We start from the raw sequence: 25,149 nt of genomic DNA, 5'->3' as shown, positions 1-25,149 counted from the left end.
CGATATTCCACCGCTAAGAGGGTTTAATTAGGGTTGATAGTTTGTATGAAACATATACAGCCTGAAAATAAAACTAAAAATGTGGTGTATAGAGAGGTTTTATAAAAATAACTATTAAATTATACTAAATTGTGCCTTTTAAAAAGTTACTCAGTTTGATAAGCATTTCAAGTGACTGAAATAAAAAAATTATTTGCGTTAAACATCTTAATAGTAATGCATATCTTCATAACCACGCGGACGTAGTCGCAGGCGACAGTTAGTGTATTATAAAACAAAGTCCCCAAAAGTATATGTGATGGATTCCTTCAAAATCTACTGAACGGATTTTCATGCGATTTCACCAATGGAGAGAGGGCTTGGAGAGAAAGGTTTACGGAACGGCTAAGCCGATTTCGATAATAGTTTCACTGGAAGTTTGCCGGGAAAACTTTGTGACGCACTGATTTCTACGCGGGCGAAGCCGCGGGCACAGCTAGTAATATATATAAATGCGAAAGGTCATCACGAAATCTCCAAAACTATATCACCTGAAAACTTGAAATTTGGCAGGTAGTCTCCTTATAAGACGTAGGCATCCGCTAAGAACGGATTTTATGAAAAACGACCCCTAAGGGGGTAAAACGGGGGTTGGAAGTTTGTATGAAAGTCCTATGTTTTTGAAGTTAGAGACTTGAAATTTCAAATGTAAGCTCTATAGATGGTGAAAAGGTGTCCAAATAATTTATCTTTAGAAATCAACCCCTTTTTGGGGTTAAAACGGGGGATAGTAGGTTGGCTCACTGATCACGAAATCTCCGAAACTATAACAGTTACAAACTTGAAATTTGGCAGAAAGGCTCCTTATAGGGCGTAGACATCCGCTAAGAACGAATTTTACAAAATGCGACCCTTAAAGGGATAAAACGGGGGTTGGAAGTTTGTGTGAAAGTCCCATGTTTTTGAAGTAAGAGACTTGAAATTTAAAATGTATACCTTATAGATCATGAGAAGGTGTCCAAATAATGAATCTTTAGAAATCAACTCCCTTTTGGGGTTAAAACGGGGGATGGTAGGTTTACTCACTCATCACGATATCTCTGAAACTATAACACCTAAAAGCTTGAAATTTGGCACATAGGCTTCTTATAGGTCGTAAACATCCGCTGAGAACGGATTTTACGAAATCCTACCCCTAAGGGGATAAAACGGGGGTTGGAAGTTTGTATGAAAGTCCTATGTTTTTGAAGTTAGAGACTTGAAATTTAAAATGTATGCTCTATAGATAGTGAAAAGGTGTACGAATAGTGTATCTTTAGAAATCCATTTCTCTTTGGGGTTAAAACGGGGGATGGTAGGGTGAGTCACTCATCACAAAATCTCCGAAACTATAATACCTAAAAACTTGAAATTTGACAGATAGGCTCCTTATAAGTCGTAGACATCCGTTAAGAACGGATTTTACGAAATTCGACCTCTAAAGGGATAAAACGGGGGTTGGAAGTTTGTATGAAAGTCCTATGTTTTTGAAGTTAGAGACTTGAAATTCAAAATGTATGCTCTATAGATAGTGAAAAGGTGTCCAGATAATGTATCTTTAGAAATCCATTTTTTTTGGGGTTAAAACGGGGGATGGTAGATTGACTCCCTCATCACGAAATCTCTGAAACTATTACAGCTACAAACTTGAAATTTGGCAGGTAGGTTCCTTATAGGGCGTAAACTTCCACTAAGAGCTGATTTTTATGAAACTCGACCCTTAAAGGGATAAAACGAGGGTTGGAAGTTTGTATGAAAGTCGTATGTTTTTGAAGTAAGAGACTTGAAATTTAAAGTGTATGCTCTATAGATGGCGAGAAAGTGTCCAAATAACGTATCTTTAGAAATCAACTCCCTTTTGGAGTTAAAACGGGGGGATGGTAGGTTGAATCACTCATCACGGAATCTACGAAGCTATTACACTTACAAGCTTGAAATTTGGCAGATAGGCTCCTTATAGAGCGTAAACATCCGCTAAGAACGGATATTATGAAACTCGACCCCTAAGGGGATAAAACGGGTGTTGGAAGTTTGTATGAAAGTCCTATGTTTTTGAAGTAAGAGACTTGAAATTTAAAATGTATGCTCTATAGATGATGAGAAGGTGTTCAAATAATGTATCTTTAGAAATCAACTCCTTTTTGGAGTTAAAACGGGGGATGGTAGGTTGACTCACTCATCACGAAACCTCCGAAACTATAATAGCTACAAACTTGAAATTTGGCAGGTAGGTTACTTATAGGGCATAGACATTTGCTAAGAATGGATTTTACGAAACTCGAACCCTGAGGGAATAAAACGGGGGTTGGAAGTTTGTATGAAAGTCCTATGTTTTTGAAGTAAGAGACTTGAAATTGAAATGTATGCTCTATAGATGGTGAGGAGGTATCCAAATAATGCATCGTAACCTATGTATATAAAAGAGAAAGTTCACGGACTCACTCATCACGAGAACTTAACCGCTGGATGGTCCATCCATCCAGGATGGACAAAGATGAAATTTGGCAGGGAGGTAGATTATAGTTAGTAGACATCCGCTAAGAACGGATTTTGTGATATCCCACCGCTAAGGGAGTTTAATTGGGGTTGATAGTTTGTATGAAACATACACAGCAGCTATAAGTTCACCTGGTAGGTTATTTATACTGCAGCCTGAAAATAAAACAAAATTTGTAGTGTATAGAGATGTTTTATAAAAATAACTATTAAATTATACTAAATTGTGCCTTTTAAAAAGTTACTCAGTGTGATAAGGATTTTAACTGACTGAAATAATAAAAAAATTGCGTTAAACATCTTAATAGTAATGCATGTCTTCATTACCACGCGGACGTAGTCGCGGGCCTTTAATGTATTATAAAAACAAAAGCCCCAAAACTGTATGTGATCGATTCCCTCAAAATCTACTGAATGGATTTACATGCGGTTTCACCAATGGAGAGAGGGCTTCAAGAGGAAGGTTTACGGAATGGCTAAGCCGATTTTGATGAGAGTTTCACTGGAAGTTTGTCAGGACAACTTTGTGACACACTGATTTCAACGCGAGCGAAGCCGCGGGCACAGCTAGTATATATATATATATATATATATATATATATATATGTCTTTAAAGTTTAAATAGACGCTATTTATACATTGATTTAATAAATATATGTAAGAAAAAAATCACATATAAAAGAATTGTCATTATTAATATAATAATATTAATTCATTTTTTTAACGTCTTTTTTTTCACAGTGGTTACCAATTTGTTTCTAACATTAAAAATAATAGGTCTTTCATAAATCACTATTACCGATAATACCGCTTTGCATTTTTGTAAGTTAGAATATAGTCATTTTCCTTAACTTTATATTTTACATGGACGTTTACAATAAAGTATAAAATAAGTAATAAAATTGTTTTTGCCAGTTTGTTAAGAAAGGTAGGCTGTATAAAAATAAAGAAAGAGTAAAAAGAGAAGTGAAACCGCGTGGTTCAGTTGTATAATATAATGTTTAATATCCACAGATGGAAGGATTAGCCTGAAGGCGAGCCGAGTCGTAGAGAAGGTCGTGCTCTGAATGTTATTAAGATTATTGCTAATTTTCTAATGTACCTTGTTTATTTATTGTTCAACTTTCAAGGTGTTTGTTTAGACATAAAAATAAATTTTATTAAAATTTTGTTGTTTTTTCTTTTGTCATTTCTCATTGACTTTTTTGTTCATTGTATTTCGCTATCAACGCAACTCAATGTACTGAATACTTAAAAAAAGGATTTATTCGCACTAATAATAAAACGAAATACTATCCATCTCTATCATGCTCATATGGACGCCCGCGCTAGATAGAGATGGGTATCTTGTGATGAGTATGAGGCATTTTATTTTTTATATCAGCGCAGATATTGAGCGCTCGGCTAGCACTGATCGCTCTGACCTTCTACAGGGTCGCGATCAGAAAATATTTTTATTACAAGACAAAAACTTTATTGCGCTGACCTCAGTACCAGTGAGTACAAACATATTAAACTTGAATAACCCGTGGCGCAGTTTGTAGTGACCCTGCTTTCTGCTCCGGGGGTTGTGGGTTCGATTCCCACCCCGAGTCTGGGGGCTGTTATCTATAACACAGGCATTAAGTTCTTTACCGTAGGAACAGACTACCGTGTGTGTATTATGTAGATATTTATTATATTATTATTATTATAACACTGAGGTAGGGCACAGCAAGAAATTTCCTGCCCAAAATATGATGCAACCCGACTGGGGTAGTACCCCGACCTTACAGAAGATCACGGCTAAATAATACTGTTTTCAAGCAGTATTGTGTTCCTGTTGGTGAGTAAGGTGACCAGAGCTCCAGGTGGGAATTTTGGGTGGGGTCACCAACGCGCTTGCGATGATTCTGGTGTTGCGTGCGTCTATAGGCCGTAGTAGGTAGTCGCTTACTATGAGGTGAGCCATACGCTCGTTTGCCAATCTAGTTATATAAAATAAAAAATTTCTCTACTCTTCCGAGACCTGGTGTGTGTATCGTCGTCATATACGCACTCTCGATCGATTCCACCTAAAATGCCTGCGCACCATCATGAAGATCAGATGGTCCGATCGGGTACGTAATACCGAAGTTCTAAGACGGGCCAATGTTGGTGGCATTGAGGCATATTTGATGCGTCGCCAACTTCGGTGGTGCGGTCATGTATCACGGATGACGGAGGAGAGAGTGGCGAAGCGCATCTTTTACTCTGAGCTGGAGGAAGGCCAGCGAAAGCATGGTGGACAACTCCTCAGATACAAAGATGTTCTGAAACGTCACATGAAAAGATGCAATATAGAGCCCTCTCGATGGGAGAGTTTGGCAGCACAGCGACCGGAATGGCGCGAGATCGTGAGGGAGCGTACTGGTGAATTTGAGGAGCAGCGACTAGCTGACCTCGACGCCAAGCGCGATGAGATCAGGGACCGTCCACTCGCCGCCATTCACTTTAACTATGAGAGCGGTAAGCTCACTTGCCCACTTTGTGCAAGGGAGTTTACTGCAAAAATCAACTATATAAGCCATTTCCGTGCGCACCAGCGCCTAGCCTTCTAAGGGGTCGAAGTGGTCGCCATGGCCGAAATTCGGTCGGATACATACACATATATAAAATAAAAACTAATTAAATTAAAGGTATAATATTTTACAAAGGCGACCTCATTGCTGTTACAAACTCTACCAGACAAACCGTTATAAAAATTACTAAATTACTTTACAAGGGTACTGTTTGTGGAATCAGTCTTTTTTTTAAATTGAATATATAGACAAGTGCTTGACTGCGATCTCACCTGATGGCGGGTGAAGATGCAGCCTAAGATAGTGCGCGCTTGCCTAGAAGATACCTATTCACTCTTGATTTAAAGATAACCAAGTTATAATTATTTGGAAAAACGGAAGCCGGAAGGGCATTCCAAAATTTTGCGGTGTGTATTAAAAAAGAGGAAGCAAAACGCTTAGTGCGAGGTCGTGGGATTTCAACCACGTAGCGGTACGGACTCATGCGATACCTTGCGGTTCGGTGGTAGAATGGTGACGATGGAACCAGCCTCAGTACCAGTGAGCAAAAACACTAAAGGTTAAATGTTGTACAAAGGCGACCTTATTGCTGTTGCAACCTTTACCAGACAACCTTTTTATGAAAGTTATTAAATTACTTTACACATATATTGTATGTTGAAGTATATATCCTTAAGCATTGATTGACATAGAGTAACAGCCGTTTTTAATAAGCTATCTGTCTCTGGTTTTGTTTACCTACTAGCGATAAGATTTGACATAATTTGTATGAAGCTTACGTCAAAATTCCATCTCTAGTAAGCAAATTCAGAGATAGTATTAAAATTGGGCGTACACAACAGGAAATACCTTGCTGTAAGCTTGTGTTTGTAGGAATTGTGTAACAATTCTTTCTTCAGGACGTATTCCATTACTTTAAAAGTAATATAAGCAGTTGGTATAAATAAATCATTTATAGTATTAAATACACTTTTAATGTGTCTGCTAAAAAAGAATGTTACGTATGGATTGTGGATGAATATAATAATATCTTCTATCATTGTAAAATATATAAAGAAATGTGCACATATAGTACACAGATATTAAACTATTTACCGTAATATATACAAGAAAGTGTGTGTGACAGTTCTGATACGTGAGTGGAGTTTACTCCATAGATTATACACTTGTTTACTCCTTACGAACGATTAGAGCAGGGGTGTCAAACTTAATTTTGCAGAGGGCCATATATTAAATTGAGAATGTGAACGCGGGCCAGATTCAAATAAAAAAAAATGTAGTGTGCACATTTTAAAACTTTCGTAGTGGAATCGATTGAAGTCTTCTTCTTCTTTGGCAGTCATGTTTTTCTTTCTGTGACACATTGACAAACGTCAACATGATTGACGGTCGGTAAATTTTTTACTTATTTAGTGAGAATTATTCGCACGAGTACAGCTAGTTTAAATTAATAGTCGTGTTCAAGTATTTAATCTTCAAAGAAAACAAAGTTACAAGCATAACGCATAAGTCATAGGTTTAAAAAAAATTAAAAAATTCTTGATTCCGGCCAGGATCGAACTGGCGGCCTTCTGCGTGTAAAGCAGATGTGATAACCACTACACCACGGAACCATATACATAATTATTCAAAATAATTCATATGTATATGTTGCTGATAAATGATTAATCTATAATATAAAAATGAGTCGCAGAATGTGTTGCTAAGCGCAAAACTCGAGAACGGTTGGACCGATTTCGCTAATTCTTTTTTTAAAATATTCCTTGAATTACGAGGATGATTCTTACGGAGAGAAAAATTCAAAAAAAAAAAATTAAATTTCCTGAAATAGTCTAAAAACAACACTTTTCTATACTCTCATACAAAAGATTTGTGATAATACTTAAAAGTCAATTTGAACTTTAATATCATACGATAAAGTTTGTGTTAGGCGGTACGAAGTTCGCCGGGTCAGCTAGTCTAAAATAAATATAAATCTTCTATTTATACTAATAAATAGCGAGCCGTTTTTTTGTTGTTCGGCTATACTGCGAAAACTACTGAACCGATCGGAATAATACTTATACCATAAGATGCAGCGTGTTTCGAAGAAGGTTTTAATGTATAATATGTTAGTGCTTATTTATAGTGTAAAAAATATGGACGGACAGAGGTCAATAGTATATAATAATTCTTTTGTACGTGTTTTTGTCCCATAATATTAAAACATAAACTGATGCTTGTTATTTATATCGGAACAGTAAATGAGCGGAAATGATCCTGAAAACAAAAAATTCATCTCTATAAGACATGAAAAATGCTTGTCCTGGTATTTTTTTTATATTACAATGGCGGCAAACAAGGTTACAATCTTTTTGATGATAAGCGGATACCATATATTATGGCCATCTGCGACACATGCAGCGTTACAAGCAAATTGCCACGACCTACGACCCTCTCTCTGGCTATCTTAGTCGGCGCTGAAAGACAACACTACACAAATTGACAGTAGTATCATTTAGCTGTGACCGTCTGTAAGGTTGAAGTAGTTCCTCATCAGGCTGCTCCAAATTTTTAAAAGGATATTTTCTGCTTTATATGAGCCGTTGTATAACAAGGGCTTATTTATCATCATTAATAAATATAAAACAAATGTAACAGATCGCTGTCTGTACATGGAAGATATATGAGAAAGAATATTATTGGGACCTTTATCATTGCAAATAGCACACAAAATAATGATTATTATAATTTTTGTCTCTTTGTCTGTACGTTTGTGCACGCTAATATCAGAAACGGCTTATCAGATTTAGATGTCGTTTTCACTAATATATTACGGTACGCTTCATTTGACATTTAGTGTTTGTTTGTGTCAATCGGTGCATACATAACAAAGTTATGTCAATTTAAGGCATCACGTTGAACATGTAAAAGTCAATTACAGCTAGGTTTAAATAAATATCTAAATATAAATATCTTATGACACGCACAGACGCTTGTCTGTTCCTAAGGAAAGCTTAAAGCTTATATTATAGGTAACAGCTGGCTGTTATCTATATATATAAAAAATTAAAAATAATTAGCTATATCACTATAACTTCAGCCTATCGCAGTCCACTGCTGGACATAGGACTCTAAAAATGGCGTGAACTCATGTGTGCTGCCTATAGTCACCACGCTGGGCAGGCAGGTTGGTGACAGCAGGACTGGCTTTGTTGCACCGAAGACGCTGCTGCCCGTCTTTGGCCTGTGTATTTTAAAGCCAGTAGTTGGATGGTTATCCCGCCACCGGTCGGCTTTTTAAGTACCAAGGTGGTAGCAATTGTAAACAGATATTTTTTCGTTTGTTTCAGTATTAATTGAGAAGTTGCTGCGTTCCTGTGGCGATCTTGACACAATATACGTTCTAGTTCGGCCGAAGAAAGGCAAGGATCCGATGACGAGGATACACGACATGCTTGATGACTTTGTGAGTCGCTATAACTATAGATGAATAATTTATTTATTTACAAACATAACAGCATTATAAACATTTTTTTATTTTGCTCAAATTATGTAGTTTACATTATCAAGAAGCCCAGCGACCCGTGCTAGCTTAAAAGCTGTGTTACAGGTCACAGTGTCTTCCCCAAAAATTAGTTTATTGTTACATAATCAGACTTTGCGTTCAGATAGCGAAAATACAAAAATAATACTAGTCTGTATACAAAGATAACAACACAATAATAAAACAAGGATTATAAATACAAAATTTGGAAAAAAATAAAATAAAAAACGTTGACAATTATTAAAGTTTGGAAATATTTACCATCAAAACAAATTTGTTTTTAAAAGATTTTTTTCTTCTTTCTTCTATTGACTTTATTATTGATTGATTGATTCATTTTATTATTATTGATATATATGTATTTGTGTATGTATGTGTATGTATATATATATGTATATGTATATATCTGAATGTATGTATATGTAAGTACATGTATTTGCTGTACATGTACGTTTGTGACTATAATATGTTCATATGTATGTTACATAACATTTTTGCGCCCCATCCCACACTCCTTATTTAGTCCTCTGCCCAAAGGTTGCCTGGAAGAGATCGCTGTATTAGCGATAAGGCCGCCTGTTGCAACTGATGCAGATTCTATTTTTATATATTAGTGTGCGAAAGTGCAAATAAATAAATAAAATTGACGAATATTTTGTGAAGTATATAAGCGAAGTGAAAGCAAGTACTCGCATGTTGTTTTGTGTGTGTATGTGTGTGAGTGTGTGTACTTTTGTGTTGTTTTTCACAGTAATGATTAGTTTTACTTTTGCAATTTTCTCAAAAAATTGTTAAAAATTTTTGTTTTACATATTTTACTATTATCAGAAAAAACTTTCAAACTTTTTTTAATTTTGTTATAGATAAAAGGTCCTAAGTAACAAAAAATTACATTACAATAAGTCATTCTATATAATATTAAGATAGTATGCATGTCAATTACAGGTATGTATACACACATATGGTGGGAAAATGTACAAAAATATTTATAGATTATAATTTTTAAATTTTAAGTTTTATTTTTATCAACTATTTTGGTTATATTAAATAAAAATAAACATGTCAAAGTAATTTAATTCGGAAAAGTGTTACACCTTTACACAAAAAAAAGGCCGGCAATGCACCTGCAACTCCTCTTATGTTGCAGATGTCCATGGTCGACGGGGCCGTTTAACATCAGATGGCTTCTACTCGTTTGCCCCCATTCTTGTTATAAAAAAAAACCCTTAAAATAAACTCGGTTAAGGTTTTAGGAGTATATAGCAGTGTAATCATTAACAAAAACAAAAAATAAAATCAATACAGCGAGCAATATGCGGATATTCTTGGTGATTCTTCTCTACAGAATCTACAGTCCCAATTATTCTTCACTATCATACTCGTGTATATTAATACGCTAAAGTTAAGATGTTTGCCTCCCTTTTTAGAAAAAAAACCTCACAATTACTCCACATAAATTATATATCATTTTATATATAATTACGTGCTCTACCGGCCCCCATTACTAAAAAAAAATATTATTGCTTTTGTTTTTGTAAATAAATTAATCAATAATTTTATATATATCATTGCTTTAATTTTGAAACAACATCAACATGATTGATAAATTATTAAATTCGAATATTCGAATATTTCGAATTATTCTAACGGGTCATCATTACAGCCTATACAGTCCACTGCTGGACATAGGCCTCCACAAGTTTACGCCAAAAATAGCGTGAACTCATGTGTTTTGCCCATAGTCACCACGCTGGGTAGGCGGGTTGGTGACCGCAGTACTGGCTTTGTCGCACCGAAGACGCTGCTGCCCGTCTTCGGCCTGTGTATTTCAAAGCCAGCAGTTGGATGGTTATCCTGCCATCGGTCGGCTTCTTAAATTCCAAGGTGGTTGTGGAACCTTGTTATCCCTTAGTCGCCTCTTACGACACCCACGGGAAGAGAGGGGGTGGCTAAATTCTTTAGTGCCGTAGCCACACAGCACTTCTATTCTAACGGTTATTGCTAGTTAAGTAATATAATTCAAAAGTGCTTTTCTAGCGTAATCGAATAACTTTTAATTTTGCAGGTCTTTCAAAGGGCTCACGAGGAAAACCCAAAGGGTATACACAAAGTTGTGCCAATAGTTGGAGATATGGAACTGCCTGGACTAGGGCTAAGTGACGGAGATCGAAAACTTCTTAAGTCGAGGGTAAGGATTTTATTAATCGTATTAGATTAGATTATAATTCATATGCTTGATTCAGCCAGTAACATCTCACTGCTTGGCTTAGGCCTCTTCCTCCATGTAGACGCCTCTGCTGGCCCACTCTAGCGCAGACTTACGGCGGCAAGGAGGAGACGGTATGCCTCCTCCCCCCTCGTAATAGTGGGGTCGCAGGCCGATAGTCGGGGAACTTCGGCCGGCCGGACGACACGACCCCACACGTCTGAGGGGTGGCCTTGTTGTGAGTGAGGCCACCCCATCATTGTGCCGGGGTTTGGATCCTTTGCCCGGGCCTACCGCCGGGGCGAGGTGGCGAATACTAGCGCGATCCCATCTCGCCCCACCCAGGCGGACGACTGGTCACACGTGGTGGTTTTTTAGTTAGTAGGAGTCTGACATAACCCTCTGGCGCCCCTGCGCTGGAGGGTATCCATGATAGATTTTCCCCACATAAAAAAAAAAAAATCCTCCTCCATGTAGGACTAGGGAGCTTAATGCACCACGCTGCTCAACTGCGGATTGGCGGATATATTCCTTACTAAGAGTAACGATCGCCATCAGGTGTATATGATAACAGCTAAAACCAATAGCTTAACGTGCTCGCCGAGGCACGCATGCGCACGACTACATTGGAGCGGTGTCATAATTCATATGATATTAATTTTTGACGCTTATACGCTTCAGCCTGTAATATCCCACTACTGGGCATAGGCCTCTTTTCCCATGTAGAAGAAGGATCAGAGCTTAATCCACCACGCTGCTCCAATGCGGGTTGGCGGATACATTCCCTACTATGAGTAACGATCGCTATCAGGTGTACATGATAACAACCGGGACCGACGGCTTAACGTGCTCTCCGAGGCACCCCGGGGAGACCCACAAGGACTACACAAACACCCAGACAACGGTAAACACCTGTATGGCCAATACAAATGTTTGTCATGTGCGGGGATCGAACCCGCAACCGCCAGCGCAACAGGTACAATCCATGGCTGTAACCCTTGCCCCAACGCGGCGTCTTTAATTTTTTATTTTATTAGTATTCTGGAAGTTATAAAAGCCATCTTTTCCTAATAAAGGCAACTTAATGTCTGTGTTTTTGTAACAGCCGTCTGGAATAGATAAATATTACTATGATAAGCTAGCTGAATGGCGAATTTCGTACTGAACAAGTTTTTCTTGGACCTATAATTTTTTTTTAAATGTTCTTTTATACAAATCTTGTCCTAACAACAATATACACCCACGTAAATCAAAAAGAATCTTCAATTTGTTGTACTTAGAAGTTACGCGTAAGTATATTTCAGCGATTTTTTCATATAATTTCAGGTAACGATAATAATCAACTCAGCGGCGACTGTCAAATTTGACGAAAAGCTCTCAATTGCAACAGGTATCAACGTGAGAGGCACGGTGGAGATTATCAAGCTAGCTAAAGAGTGTAGAAACCTCATCGCCATAACACACGTATCAACAGCTTTTGCGAATACACATTTAAAATGTATTGAAGAGAAGTAAGTCTTAATTTGAATCGAATTCAAGATAATTGGGTTAAAAAAAAACAAACATAATTGTGTTTGCTCGCAAATGAAAAAAAAGCCGACTTCAATTACATTGACCAGTTAATGTATGTTGAGGAAATAATAGTCTAGTAAATACGCATTATTAGAAATACCATCGGTCACCAACCCGCATGCCCAGCGACTATGGGTAAAACACACGAGTTCACGTGTCAGTCCATTTTTGGCGTGAACTTGTGGAGGCCTATATCCAGCAGTGGACGGTTGTAGGCTGAAATGATAGTAAAATTTCGAAATAAATATTATATTTTTTATTTACATCGACAAGTAATACAATATGGGTCGACGAAAAAATAGTCGATCAAGTCAGATCTAAATAAAATTTAAATGATACCATGCGACAAGCACAAACTTTCGATTAAATAATTGTGTTTGCTCGCAAACGAAAAAAAACCGACTTCAATTACATCGACAAGTAATACAACGTAGATCGACGAAAAAATAGTCAAGCAACTACGCGTTATCAAAGATTACTCAAAAAGTAGTTATCAGATCTCGATAAAATTTAAATGTGATCACATGATGAACATCAACTTTTCATTAAATTAAAAATTATCAAAATCGGTATCCCCAGTAAAAAGTTATTGCGGATTTTCGAGAGTTTCCCTCGATTTCTCTGGGATCCCATCATCAGATCCTGGTTTCCTTATCATGGTACCAAACTAAGGATATCCCCATTCCAACAAAAAAATAATTATTAAAATCGGTACATCCAGTAGAAAGTTATGCGGTATAATACAACGTAGGTCGACGAAAAAAGCGTCAAGTAAAAACGCATTATTAGATATAACTCGAAAAGTAGTTGTTAGATCTCAAATAAATTTAAATGGGACCAATTGGCACACACCACCTTTCGATTAAAAGAAAATTTGTCGAAATCGGTCTACCCGGTCAAAAGTTCTGATGTAACATACATAAAAAAAAAAAAAAATACAGTCGAATTGAGAACCTCCTCCTTTTTTGGAAGTCGGTTAAAAAAGAACAGATCATCAAGTAATCGATCTTAAGGAGTTAACTCGAGTCGCGTATTGGAGCTGACACGCGAAATTTATTTGTAAGCTTATGTTCCTTTCTTCCAGAATCTACGATCCACCGATAAGTGTAGAAGCGTTGAATGCTGTCTCTCAATTAGATGATAGCATTATTGAATCAATTCTTCCAGCGTAAGTAAATTCGTAAGCAATTCTATTTTATAAGCATTTTTGACTTTCATTTTTCGCACGAATCTACTTGTTGACTCGGTAAACTTCAAATCCGCCAATTCCGCTATATGTTTTATATCAATATGTTGGTATATAATATATATTTTTTTCTAATTCGATTTTTAAAAACGTTTTCTAGGCTTTTAGGCAAACGACCCAATACCTACTGTTTCACGAAAGCGGTGGCCGAGGAAGCAGTCAGGGTGTATGGCGAAGGGATGCCCATATGTATAGTTCGACCTTCTATAAGTAAGTCACCTTATACTAGAAACTACTTTAATAACAATAAAAAAAACTATGATTAAAAACACGCCACACATATCATTAACGATAGAAAAACAAAATTGAACGATGAAACAAAAAAGTTCATATGCAAGAAAAAAAATAAAAAAGCGAAATAATGACCAAAAAAAAACATAAGATTCCTATATTATATAAAATCCACATGCTAAATAAAAAAAAAACAAATATTATAGTAATACGACAAAACAAAAAATAATATTAAACGTTAAAAGAAGAAAATCTCATTAAAATATTATATATGCATAATACTACTCTCAAGGTGAGCTGTGTTCCTGTGGTAAGTTAATCAGAGCTCCTGGGGAGGATTTTTTTTTTTTTTTTGGGGAGGATTGGAAATAGAGTTAGCAACACGCTTGCGATGCTTCTGGTGCTGCAGGCGTTTATAAGCTACGGTTATTACTTACCATTTGATCAGCCGTACGACTGTTTGCTATCTTGCTCGTTTAAAAAAAAATAAAAAAATGCAGCCAACAGTACTATTCTCGAAGATTTTCAGTGGTACCAACTTACTTGATATACCTACGCAAATAATGCAGGATAATTTACAACAAAAATTTAGTACACAAAAGACATATACATAATTTTAAATACATTATATTTAATCACTTGATACACATCAACATTGTTCTTTACAGTTATTTCAACGTATGAAGAGCCAGTCAGAGGATGGACGGACAGCATGTATGGACCTACTGGGTTGGTTGTCGGCATTGGCACTGGAGTAAGTTCTCTGGATTATTTTTGTAAAACTTCTTTTTCGCTCGCTTGAATTAGGGAGTAAGCTGGTGAATGCATGACGAGAGCGTTACGAAACATGTGATCGGGCGAGGCGAACGGAATTTGAGAGGGAGCTATAGTTAGATGGTGCTAAAGAAATTTTACTTCAGTCGTGTGGTCCAAAGCATACACGATCTTTTCTCTCTTTCTTTCTTTTTTTAAGTGCTTTTAAAGCGTTCTTGAACAAACTATTTTTTTCATATTCATATTTAAATTGAAATGTTCATTTGCAATCCAAGTATACGTAGCTACTTGATAACGTAAATGAATTTACAATTAAGATACCCGTTTTGTGGTACTGCAAAATTCACATTGGACATTGACAGTTAAGTATCTCGTATAATTATTTTGACCTCAATATCAAAAAACTACTCTCATTTTCAATCGAAAATTTTCACATCCAAGTATCAGCTTTTTAAAAAAAGTCGGTCGGCTTTTTGTTTGTTCGAATAGCTACTTTCTGATGGTGTAATATATGTATATATATATATATATATATATATATATATATATATATATATAACATCTAGTATATATATATATATATATATATATATATATATATATATACTAGATGACCTGGCAAACGTTGTATTGCCGCTAAACGGGCAATGTAATGTAAATGTAAATAGGGGTAAGTAATAGTAGAAGGGTAACAACTTGGGTATGTATTTTTAATGTCAAAACATAATCAAATAAAAAATAGCTGTACTTTTAGGCATTCCAGGATTATTCATTCTTTTTGGGGCATTATGTAATATTTTATACAATTCTGTATTTAAAAAAATGTTAAATAAATTATTACTACAGGTTCTGAGAACGATGTACATGGATCTTAACAAGGTGGCGGATATGGTACCCGTCGACCTCACTGTCAACGCCATCATCGCATCAACCTACCACACAGCTAATGACTTTAAAGAAAAGTAAGTTTCTTTAACTTTTTCTTGATTTCTTTAAACAACCGCTCCGGTGTAGTGGTACGTGTGGCTGCCTAAACACTAGTGGGTTTGATTAGATATTCGTATTTATACACACATTTGTTTCTGAATGTCTGGCATTGTGTCTTACCACCGTGCTTCGGAGAGCACGTTAAGCTGTCGGTCCCGGTTATTCTCATAAACACCTGACAGCGATCGTTACTCATGGTGGGGACTACGTCCGGCAACCTGCAGTGGATCAGCGTGGTGGATTAAGCTCCTATTCTTTTCCTAAATGGTAGAAAGATGTTCATGCCCAGCAGTGGGATGTCACAGGCTGAGGTAGTAAAAAATGATGTTACTCAGACTTTACATTTTTAAAATAATACAAATCAAATACAAAGGTCTAGTCGGTCATGATTAGACCTATTTTATTATTGCCTATGATATTTTTTTTCAAACAAATTCAAAAATTTGAAGTTAATTTTCTCAGGTTTCGATATTATACTAACTGATATATTAACTGATGATATTAACTGAGGAAGGTAGGTGTACTGTGTGGCTACGGTACTAAAGAATATAGCCACCCCCTCTCTTCCCGTGGGTGTCGTAAGAGGCGACTAAGGGATAACACAGTTCCATTATCACCTTGGAACTTAAAAAGCCGACCGGTGGCGGGATAACCATCCAACTGCTGGCTTTGAAATAAACAGGCCGAAGACGGGCAGCAGCGTCTTCAGTGCGACAAAGCCAGTACTGCGGTCACTAACCCGCCTGCCCAGCGTGGTGACTATGGGCAAAACATATGAGTTCACGTTATTTTTGGAGTGAACTTGTGGAGGCCTATGTTCAGCAGTGGACTGTATAGGCTGTAATGATGATTAACTGAGGTAGGGCACAGCAGGAATTTCCTGCTCAAAATACGGAGCTGCCCGACTGGGGTAGTACCTCGACCTTACAGAAGATCATAGCTAAATAATACTGTTTTCAAGCAGTATTATGTTCCTGTTGGTGAGTAAGGTGACCAGAGCTCCTGGGGGGATCGGGGATTCGGTCTGTAACGCGTTTGCGATGCTTCTGGTGTTGCAGACGTCTATAAGCTACGGTAATCGCTTACCATCAGGTGAGCCGTACGCTTGTTTGCCAACCTAGTGATATAAAAAAAAAACTACTGCCAAATGCAGGTAAGAACCTGATCACGGAGGTACGAAAACCATGTTATTTTTAAAATCTTTAAAATAACAAACTTATTCCTATCAAGTTTTATTAAATATGATCTGTGTCCGCAACTTCGTCCAGGTGTCATCATCATCACAGCATCATAGCAGCCTTTCGCAGTCCACTACTGGACATAGGCCTCCACAAATTCACGCCAAAAATGGCGTGAACTCATGAGCTCATTGCCCATAGTCACCACGCTGGGCAGGCGGGTTGGTGGTCGTCCACGTGTAATGTAACATAAAATTATTGTTCCATATATCAATCCAGCCGTTTCAGAAATTAGCCGGAACAAACAGACAGACAGACAAAAATTATAAAAAAAAGTTATTTTGGGTATATGTACCGTGTATACATCTATATGCATTTAGTAAAAAGCGGTTACTGTGTGGCTACGGTACTAAAGAATATAGCCACCCCCTCTCTTCCCGTGGGTGTCGTAAAAGGCAAGTAATATATATATATATATATATATATATATATATATATATATACTAGACGACTAAACTTGTGGAGGCCTATGTCCAGCAGTGGACTGTATAGGCTGTAATGATGAAAAAGCGGTTATTTTAATATTACAAACACACACCCCAATTTTATTTGTATAGATTTGAAAAATCAATAGATAAGTTGTAAATAATTTTCTCTTACAGTCAAACATCTCACATCCCAATCTACAATTTCGTGTCTGGAAGTCAGAATCCCATAACTTGGAGTAAATTCATCGAATTCAACAGACATTATGGAGTACAGACTCCAACAATTAAAGCCGTATGGTGAGTAGATTTTAAACTTATTTAGGAATGTATGCTTTTTGCAGAATAATAATTTATTTATTTATTTTGAAAAACTCTCTCTTTCTATCTTCACTAACTTATACCTCCTTCTTAACTTCCGTTAGCCTCGTCAGATCACACTTTTCGTAACGATATCGTTACATCAGTTTACGCCCCAAGTCAAGCGTGCGTGAAGTAGTTTTAGGTAATTCAAAAAACATTTAAAGTGCCTTCGAATCTATAATATAACATATTAAGTAAACACCGCTTAAAACTAATCTAAAAGAAATGAAATTTCATTTGTTTATTTACCATTTCGTATGGTATTAATTTTTTTCTTAGACTAATAAGCCTTTTTTGTGCCTATTTAGACATTCGATCGGAGAGAGTAAACTCCAGTTGTGCATCGAAGCTGACACACACTTTTTTTTCTAATTACAGGTACTACGGTTTGAACCCGACAAATTCGTACCAACTCTTTAGATTTTACGACTTTTTCCTACATTACCTGCCGGCTCTTCTCATCGATCTCTTCTGCGCTCTGACTGGAAGAAGAAGAATGTGAGTAGAAATAAACGTTATAACAAGACGTATTATAGCCTAATGACATATAGAAAAAATGGATGAAAATAAACAAAATTGATATTATACTGATATGATTTAACAATTATGAGGTATACCAACCTTAAAAATTGTACTGTGCGAATTTTACGCTTGTTTGTCAAAGCAATATAAAATTAAGAAATGGACAAATATCTTCCAGGATGTTACAATTTTACAAGAAAGTGACCAAACTGGCCAAAATCCTCTTCTACTTCTCGACCCAAGACTGGCGGTTCGAAGACATTGGTGTCCAAAGAATGTGGTCTCGAACATCTGAGGGTGATCGGGCCGTGTTTCCCTTCAACTTGAGAGATATGTCTTGGGATTACATGGCGGAAACTTTCTTGTTGGGTAAGCGTATCGACATTTGAATGTTGTTTGGTAAACTATTAACTGAGGAAAACCTGTAGATGTAGAGAATTGAAAGGTTTTATTGATAAAAGTATATCGAGATTTTGATTGTTTTATTCTGTTACGTCCCACGGCTGGGCATGGCGTCTTTCTCCACGTAGGAGAATAATCGGAGTCTGATCCACCACGCTGCTCCATTGCGGGATGGCGGATATATTCCCTACTATATCAAAAATCGACCGTTCCAGCGGGGGATCGCTGTCGCTTAGACCGAATATAAAATCGTCATATCAAAAATTTCGATCTAGCGGATATATCGTTCCATAGCTTAATTGGCTAGAGCGCCGACACGGTCAGTCGAAGATGCAGGTTCGATCCCCGCTGGAACGGTCGATTTCTGATATGATATTAAAAAATGTTTAGAATTTCCTTATGTCTAGGTAACACAAAAATAAAAAATCGTACAAATTCAATATGTGCACTTATTTATATTTATGAATAACTGTAATATTTATTTCTAGGTCTAAGGGTGTACTTGGTGAAAGATGATCTCTCAACGTTACCGGAAGCGAGAAGAAAATGGAACAGGTCATTATTATTTTTCATACGCTTTTTTGTGACTTAATCAAAGATTAAAAATAACTTATCTATAGCTCCAGATGCGACGATGTAACTTTTTAGCCTTTTTAATTTTTATTTCTACTTTTTTCATCTATTTGTTTTAAATAGTCAAAAAAAAAAAAAAGAAATTATTATGCGTTTATCGAACAAATAAAAAAACCGATTTTTGGTTTTTTCAATTATAAACATACGTTTCCTTGGCTTTTTTCTTACAAATAAATTATTTTGGACGGTGCTAATGGCTTTAATATCAAATTGTACAATAACCTTATTACTTAACGCAGTTGATTAGCGATAATCGCACGATAATCGCAATATTTCAATCTTAATCAATCTTGCTTTATGATTTTGAACATTACAGTTGTTAAGGTTTTTGCAAATATAGTCAAAATTATTTTGGAAGCAACAGTTGATATAATTTAACTCACCGATTTCTCACCAAATGTATCACCGAGAATAGTGATTTGACAACAATAAAATTGTCTAATTATCGAAGTTATACTTCTTTGGCGCGGTAGGAAAAATAATGAGAGTAAATTCTTAAGATGCGCGCGCACCGTCACAAAGAATCGACACCTTGAAGTTAGCTAGTCAATGAAAACGAAGTTAGCAACGTGAAGTTAGCTAGCCAATGAAGTATAACTTCTTACGTGCGTACATAAGTACACACACACTTTTTCTTTTATTATTGTAAGTGCCTAATGTAAATTTTATTTATACAAAATATTATACATATTTACAATTCACAACTAAATATTTACAGATAGTTTTGGTATAAATCATGTCCGCGTGGAATTGTGCCAAGAATGCTGGCAGCATTTCCCCGTTGAAAATAATAATGTAATAAATGTAAATAATTATCAATCTCCAATTTACAAAGATTAATTTTGATTTTTGAAGTTAATACAGATTTCCAAGTATAACGTCATAGAAAATCATTTACACACGCTCAATTCTAGTGACAATTTTTATTTTTTTCAGGCTGTACTGTCTGCATCAGCTCATCAAAATAGCGACGTACTCCTTAGTGTTGTACTTAATCTACTTTCTAGTCACAAGGATATTTTCTTTTATAATGGGTTGATTATTATACTAAATAGATTAACGTTAGCGTGATATATGGGTAAATATCTGCAAATATTACAGATATATCTGGATAATTTTATATTTTACTAGTAAATATTGTGTCGCCATATTTTTTTTTGTGTAAAAATCGTTTTTTTTTTTTCATAACAATCTTGGTATGTCATTAATGGAAACAAAAAAAAATGAGAGGCGGTTTTCTTTAGTAAATAAAGTGATTCCAGAGGAATGTTTATATGTATAATACATGCGTAATATAGTAGAGGAACACTGATAGTTTTTACAACCGTGCGAAGCCGAGGCGGGTCGCTAGTTTATATTAAAAAACATTACATCTACGAGAAAAAAAATCGTTTTCCTATGAGGTTCTTTACTTGTACAGCATTTGACGATGGTTAGAATAACGCCGTCTTCGACATATATATCGACGTCTTATACATATACTTATAGATAAATATATATTATACCAAATTTTTCTTCAATTAGAATTCAACTCACAAGTCGCACACCCCTAGAGCTGAAAACTCTCTGTCTTCTGTAAGAAAAGTGGTGTCTACCATCTAATATACCTATATACTTTTCTAATGTTTACGCGAATTTTACTTATTATATTGAAACAATTTTTTTTTTCATTTTTTAAATGCTCGACGTTTCGGATACTTTACAGCAAACATGGTCACCGGAGAACTTTACTAATAAAGCGTGATAAAATACGAAAAAGTTTCATTATAATAATCTATATAATTATAACTTAAAGAGATTATTGTAAGCGGTTAGGTATTGAACGGAATTTTGTATATTTTTATTACTCGATCATTTTAAGCTTTTTTACGCGTCCAATTGTAAACTAATTTCATTATTATGTAAATAATTTGAATGTTCTGGTCGGCGATGAATTTATTTTTCCTATTGATAAATATTTCTTGTCCATTTTAATTTAATTTATATAAATATGTAAAAAAAAAACGTAGTAGTTCGTAACATATCTGGCTATAAATATATATGGCATTTATGGCTATAATAAGTATGTAAATTTACATTATATTTTGTGAAAAATTTAGTTTTGAAATGTCGACAATTGAGATTTTGTTAATTGAGAATTATGTAATATTGTAAAAAGTATTGATAAAGAGATTGAAATAAAATTATTCTATTATACAATATTTTCTTTTATTAACCGACTCCAAAGCTGAGAGGAGGTTCTAAATTCGATTGTGTTTTTCATGTGTGGTATCTCATAGCTTTTACAGGGTGTACCGATTTTGATGATTCTTTTTTTATTCGAAAGCTGAATCTTTTTATGTCGTTCAATTTAAAATCGAATTTTTGAGCATACTCCGCAAGTCAAGCTTGCATAAAGAAGTTTTACTTCAAAATTAAAATGTTCTATTAAATTAATTAAATTTTAATCGATTTTCAAACGAGCACACACAAAACAGCACACAAACACACAGCTTACAAAAGAGCACAACTAAATAACACTGGTTTCAAGTAGAGTTGTGATCCCTTAGTGAGTGCGGTAGCCAGAGCTACTGGGGAGGGTTGGGTAGAATTGGTAACGTGCTTGTGTATTGCAACGACCGCTCTTGTGTAATAGTGTGTGTGCCGTGTCCGCGGCGCCTAAACGCCGACGTAAGCGGGTTTGATTCCCGTTCGAAGTGGATATTTGTGTTTATACTAATATTTATTTCTGGTCTGGTAGTAAAGTAACCCATGTGGGTCTCCCCACCGTGCCTCGGAACGCACGTTAAGGTATCGGTCCCGGTTGTTATCATGTACACCCACATTGGAGCAGCGTCGTGGATTAAGCTCTAATCCTTCTCGTACATGGGAAACCGTTTATGCTTAATGCCTCGAAGTGTACTCAAAGTCTGGATACGATCAAAAACGTAAGAGTGAGAGTGACATCCGAAAAGGTTTATTGAGGTTCAGCTCAAAATCTGGAGCAGCTCATCTGGGGAAAAACTTAACCTTACAGAAGATAACAGCTAAATCATACAGTGCTGAGTTGTGTTGTGTTCCTTTTATGAGTAAGGTAGAGAACTCCAGGATCAGGGGTAGTGTTGGCATTGTATCATATATTTTGTGTTAGGGATTGTGGGTGACTCTCTAACCCAACAAACAATTTCTTAACACGTAGCAGCATGGCGCTTGCATTGCTTCTGGTATTGTATAGCTACGGTAACTGCTTACTATCAGGTAGGCTACTACGCTTGCTTACCGACCTTAAAAGATAACTAGCCCACTAGTTTCTAATATATTGATTTTATTGTAAAAAGCTAAGAAGTTGTTGACTACATATATTCCGTTTTGCATGCATTTTCCCTATCAGATATATAAAATTTTCGTGTCATAATGTTATTTACCATACTCCTTCGTTTTTTATGAAATTTTATGAGCATATCGGGTAAGTCTGAGAATCAGGCAACATCTATATTTCATACCCCTAAGTTATAAAAAGGGGGTTGTTTAAGGGGGCTAATAACGTATGTGGCTAAAAAACGTTTACGGGGTCAGCTAGTATATTTATAAGTGGATCAATTTAATTCAGGAAATTTTAAATTTTATTAAACGTTTATATTTGCATTGGTAATGATTTTAGTGTCATCAGCAGCACTCAAAAAGTTGTTAAATAAATTAAAAGTTATACTCTATTTTATTATTTAAATAATTAAATACTTATTTGGATATACTGACGTGCGTTGTCTTGCCAAGCGAACTGTTAAACGCTTGAAGTTAATAATCATAACGTTTTCTGAAATTCTCCTAGTGTCTGCAATTCCCCAATTTTTATTTATGCAAATTCCTTATTACTATCTATGCAATTGTTACGAAACACTCTAGGGCAGGATTTTCTGACCGGAGTTTTCTCCGAAACATCCTTACGACTCGAATCGTTAGCCGGAGCTTGTTGCGAAACTTTCCCACCTGGGCGTCGCGCCGTGTGAAAAAGACCCAACACGAAGAATGCAACACAACCCGATGCCCCACCAGAACGATGCTTCTTCAATTTTAAGTCACTCTTGTTTCTCACATCGAACAATTCTCATGTCTCATTAATTATAACTTTGTAATGATACATTTAAATTTAATTAAACTTTGCTTTTTTTTTTGCAACCTTCGGCTGTCGCTTTTATAATTCAATTTCCTTATTATTTTTCCTTTTCAAAATATTTTGTAACAAAGTATTACAAATTTTAGGGAAAATGTTATTCCAAATTGGTCCAGACGAAATGGGATGGCGCTGTATATAGCTGTTAGTAGGCTCAGTTTGTGCCCCACAAAGGTACCCGTCCTCTTAAAAATCAATTTAATAATCGTATTAGTTTTTCCTATACAAATTAGGAAACGTTTTGGACGAAGGTGTAAGTAAAATATAACAATTTGATTGCCGTCTCAAGGTGGTAGCGGACGGCATTTATGTTATATGATTTATGCCCTTATGTTGAAGAGGTCCACATCGAATGTGGAAAGGGGAGCCACTGTAGAATCATCAGAAACTTTTCCGTTTGAAGTTATATAATATGTTTATAGAGTGTGTAGAAGAAAAACGGGGGATAAGAAAGGTTCGAGAGGCAAATCCGGCAGTCCCGTTGGCAATGAGTACACCATGCACAAGACAGTTTCGAAGACAGAGAGTAGTGAGTCGCTGGCAGGAGGGATGGAAGGGCCTCCGAACCGACTCGTTAGCTAACGCTCCACATCAGTCTCCCACTCCGGGCACGGTGATTAGCTAATGAGCTTTTTTCGGTGGCGGCGGGACAGCCTCCTAACCATACCCACCTGGGATGGCCCACCGGGCGGCCAGAGGCGAGACTATTCATCGGGTCACCCTAGACCCTTTAACAGCGCCACATGCTCCACCACGCAAAATGCCGTGCCATTGGTATAGAACCAAAGACTGACACACGCATAGGGAAAGGATAGGATATAGGGGAACTGGCTTACATGCCATCGAACCGGAACACATCCGAAGATATTTGGCGGTTCGGCTTTGACATGATAATAGTCGCTGAACCGGGTGGGGGACTCATATCCACCCGCTGCTACCTAAAAAACACTTTAGTTCACTTTCTAATTTTCTCTTATCTTTCTTTGTATAAAAAACTAAATAAATTACATTCAGAACCTCCTCCTTATTTGCAAGTCGTTAAAAAAAAAAACAAGTATAAATAAAAAAAAACTCGAATCATTGCCACTATTATTATGAAAATACACGTAATAGCTGTAATAAATAATGTATTAGACTCTCAATGACGCAAGTAACGTCATGCATTAATTCGTCGCAGCGATAATGCCGACACTCGGAAAGTTCTCGTAAAATAACTGACCAGTAAATGGGTAATTCTATGATTTCATACAAATCGCATGTCCATGAATTTTGAAAATTCATGGACATGCGATTCTATGAAAACCTCCTACAATCCTAGGAGCCCACAAATATTTTTTTATATATCAACGGGCTCTTTAACTATTTCTGCCACGTGGAATTAAAATAATCATGACGGGTTACTGACTGAAATTTATATTTTAGTTGCTTAAATTTCATTACCTTCAGTGTCTTTTTTGAGTTAGAAAACAAATTATTTTTAATTATAAGGTAATGAATTTTTCATTTATTTCTATGTGATATTATATTTATCCCTTCATATGTTTTAAGGTTCTATACGATAAAAAGAGGTCCTTAAAATCTTGTACGATCTAGACGTGAATAAAACCTGATTCCCCCCTCCTCCTTCCATCATCTACATCCACAGTTTTCATTAGTATATATATTTTCATTAGTCGATATCTATTTATCTAATGCGTATAATTTTGTATAAATCACATAAATAGTTTATATTCTTGGTAAAAATTCTTGTGAGTGTTGAAAAAAAGCTTTTCAAAATTTTCTTACAAATCTGTCCGAATTGCACTAAATCATAGAATTAC

At 36.1% G+C, this 25,149-nt stretch overlaps 1 protein-coding gene and 1 non-coding gene across 2 annotated transcripts in view; one reads left to right on the top strand and one right to left on the bottom strand.

The window, feature by feature from the left end:
- Positions 1-20,335, top strand: part of LOC123668313 (fatty acyl-CoA reductase wat-like) — a 65,247-nt gene extending 44,912 nt beyond the window's left edge. Inside the window, exons 4-15 of the mRNA XM_045602073.1 lie at positions 8,387-8,502; positions 10,646-10,768; positions 12,113-12,297; positions 13,443-13,526; positions 13,705-13,814; positions 14,504-14,589; positions 15,456-15,571; positions 17,437-17,559; positions 18,001-18,120; positions 18,323-18,513; positions 19,035-19,101; positions 20,116-20,335. Of these exons, the coding sequence (XP_045458029.1) occupies positions 8,387-8,502; positions 10,646-10,768; positions 12,113-12,297; positions 13,443-13,526; positions 13,705-13,814; positions 14,504-14,589; positions 15,456-15,571; positions 17,437-17,559; positions 18,001-18,120; positions 18,323-18,513; positions 19,035-19,101; positions 20,116-20,218 (1,424 nt within the window). The 3' untranslated portion in view covers positions 20,219-20,335. The remainder of the gene's footprint in view (positions 1-8,386; positions 8,503-10,645; positions 10,769-12,112; positions 12,298-13,442; positions 13,527-13,704; positions 13,815-14,503; positions 14,590-15,455; positions 15,572-17,436; positions 17,560-18,000; positions 18,121-18,322; positions 18,514-19,034; positions 19,102-20,115) is intronic.
- On the bottom strand, positions 6,595-6,667 carry Trnav-uac. Its single transcript has one exon. It is a non-coding gene; the product is annotated as a tRNA-Val (tRNA).
- Positions 20,336-25,149: the final 4,814 nt, after the last annotated feature.

The sequence above is a fragment of the Melitaea cinxia genome, chromosome 30 (assembly GCF_905220565.1).
Source record: "Melitaea cinxia chromosome 30, ilMelCinx1.1, whole genome shotgun sequence".
Lineage (NCBI taxonomy): Eukaryota > Metazoa > Arthropoda > Insecta > Lepidoptera > Nymphalidae > Melitaea > Melitaea cinxia.
Note: the sequence above shows the minus strand (reverse complement) of the source record. Positions and strands in the feature narration are given on the sequence as shown.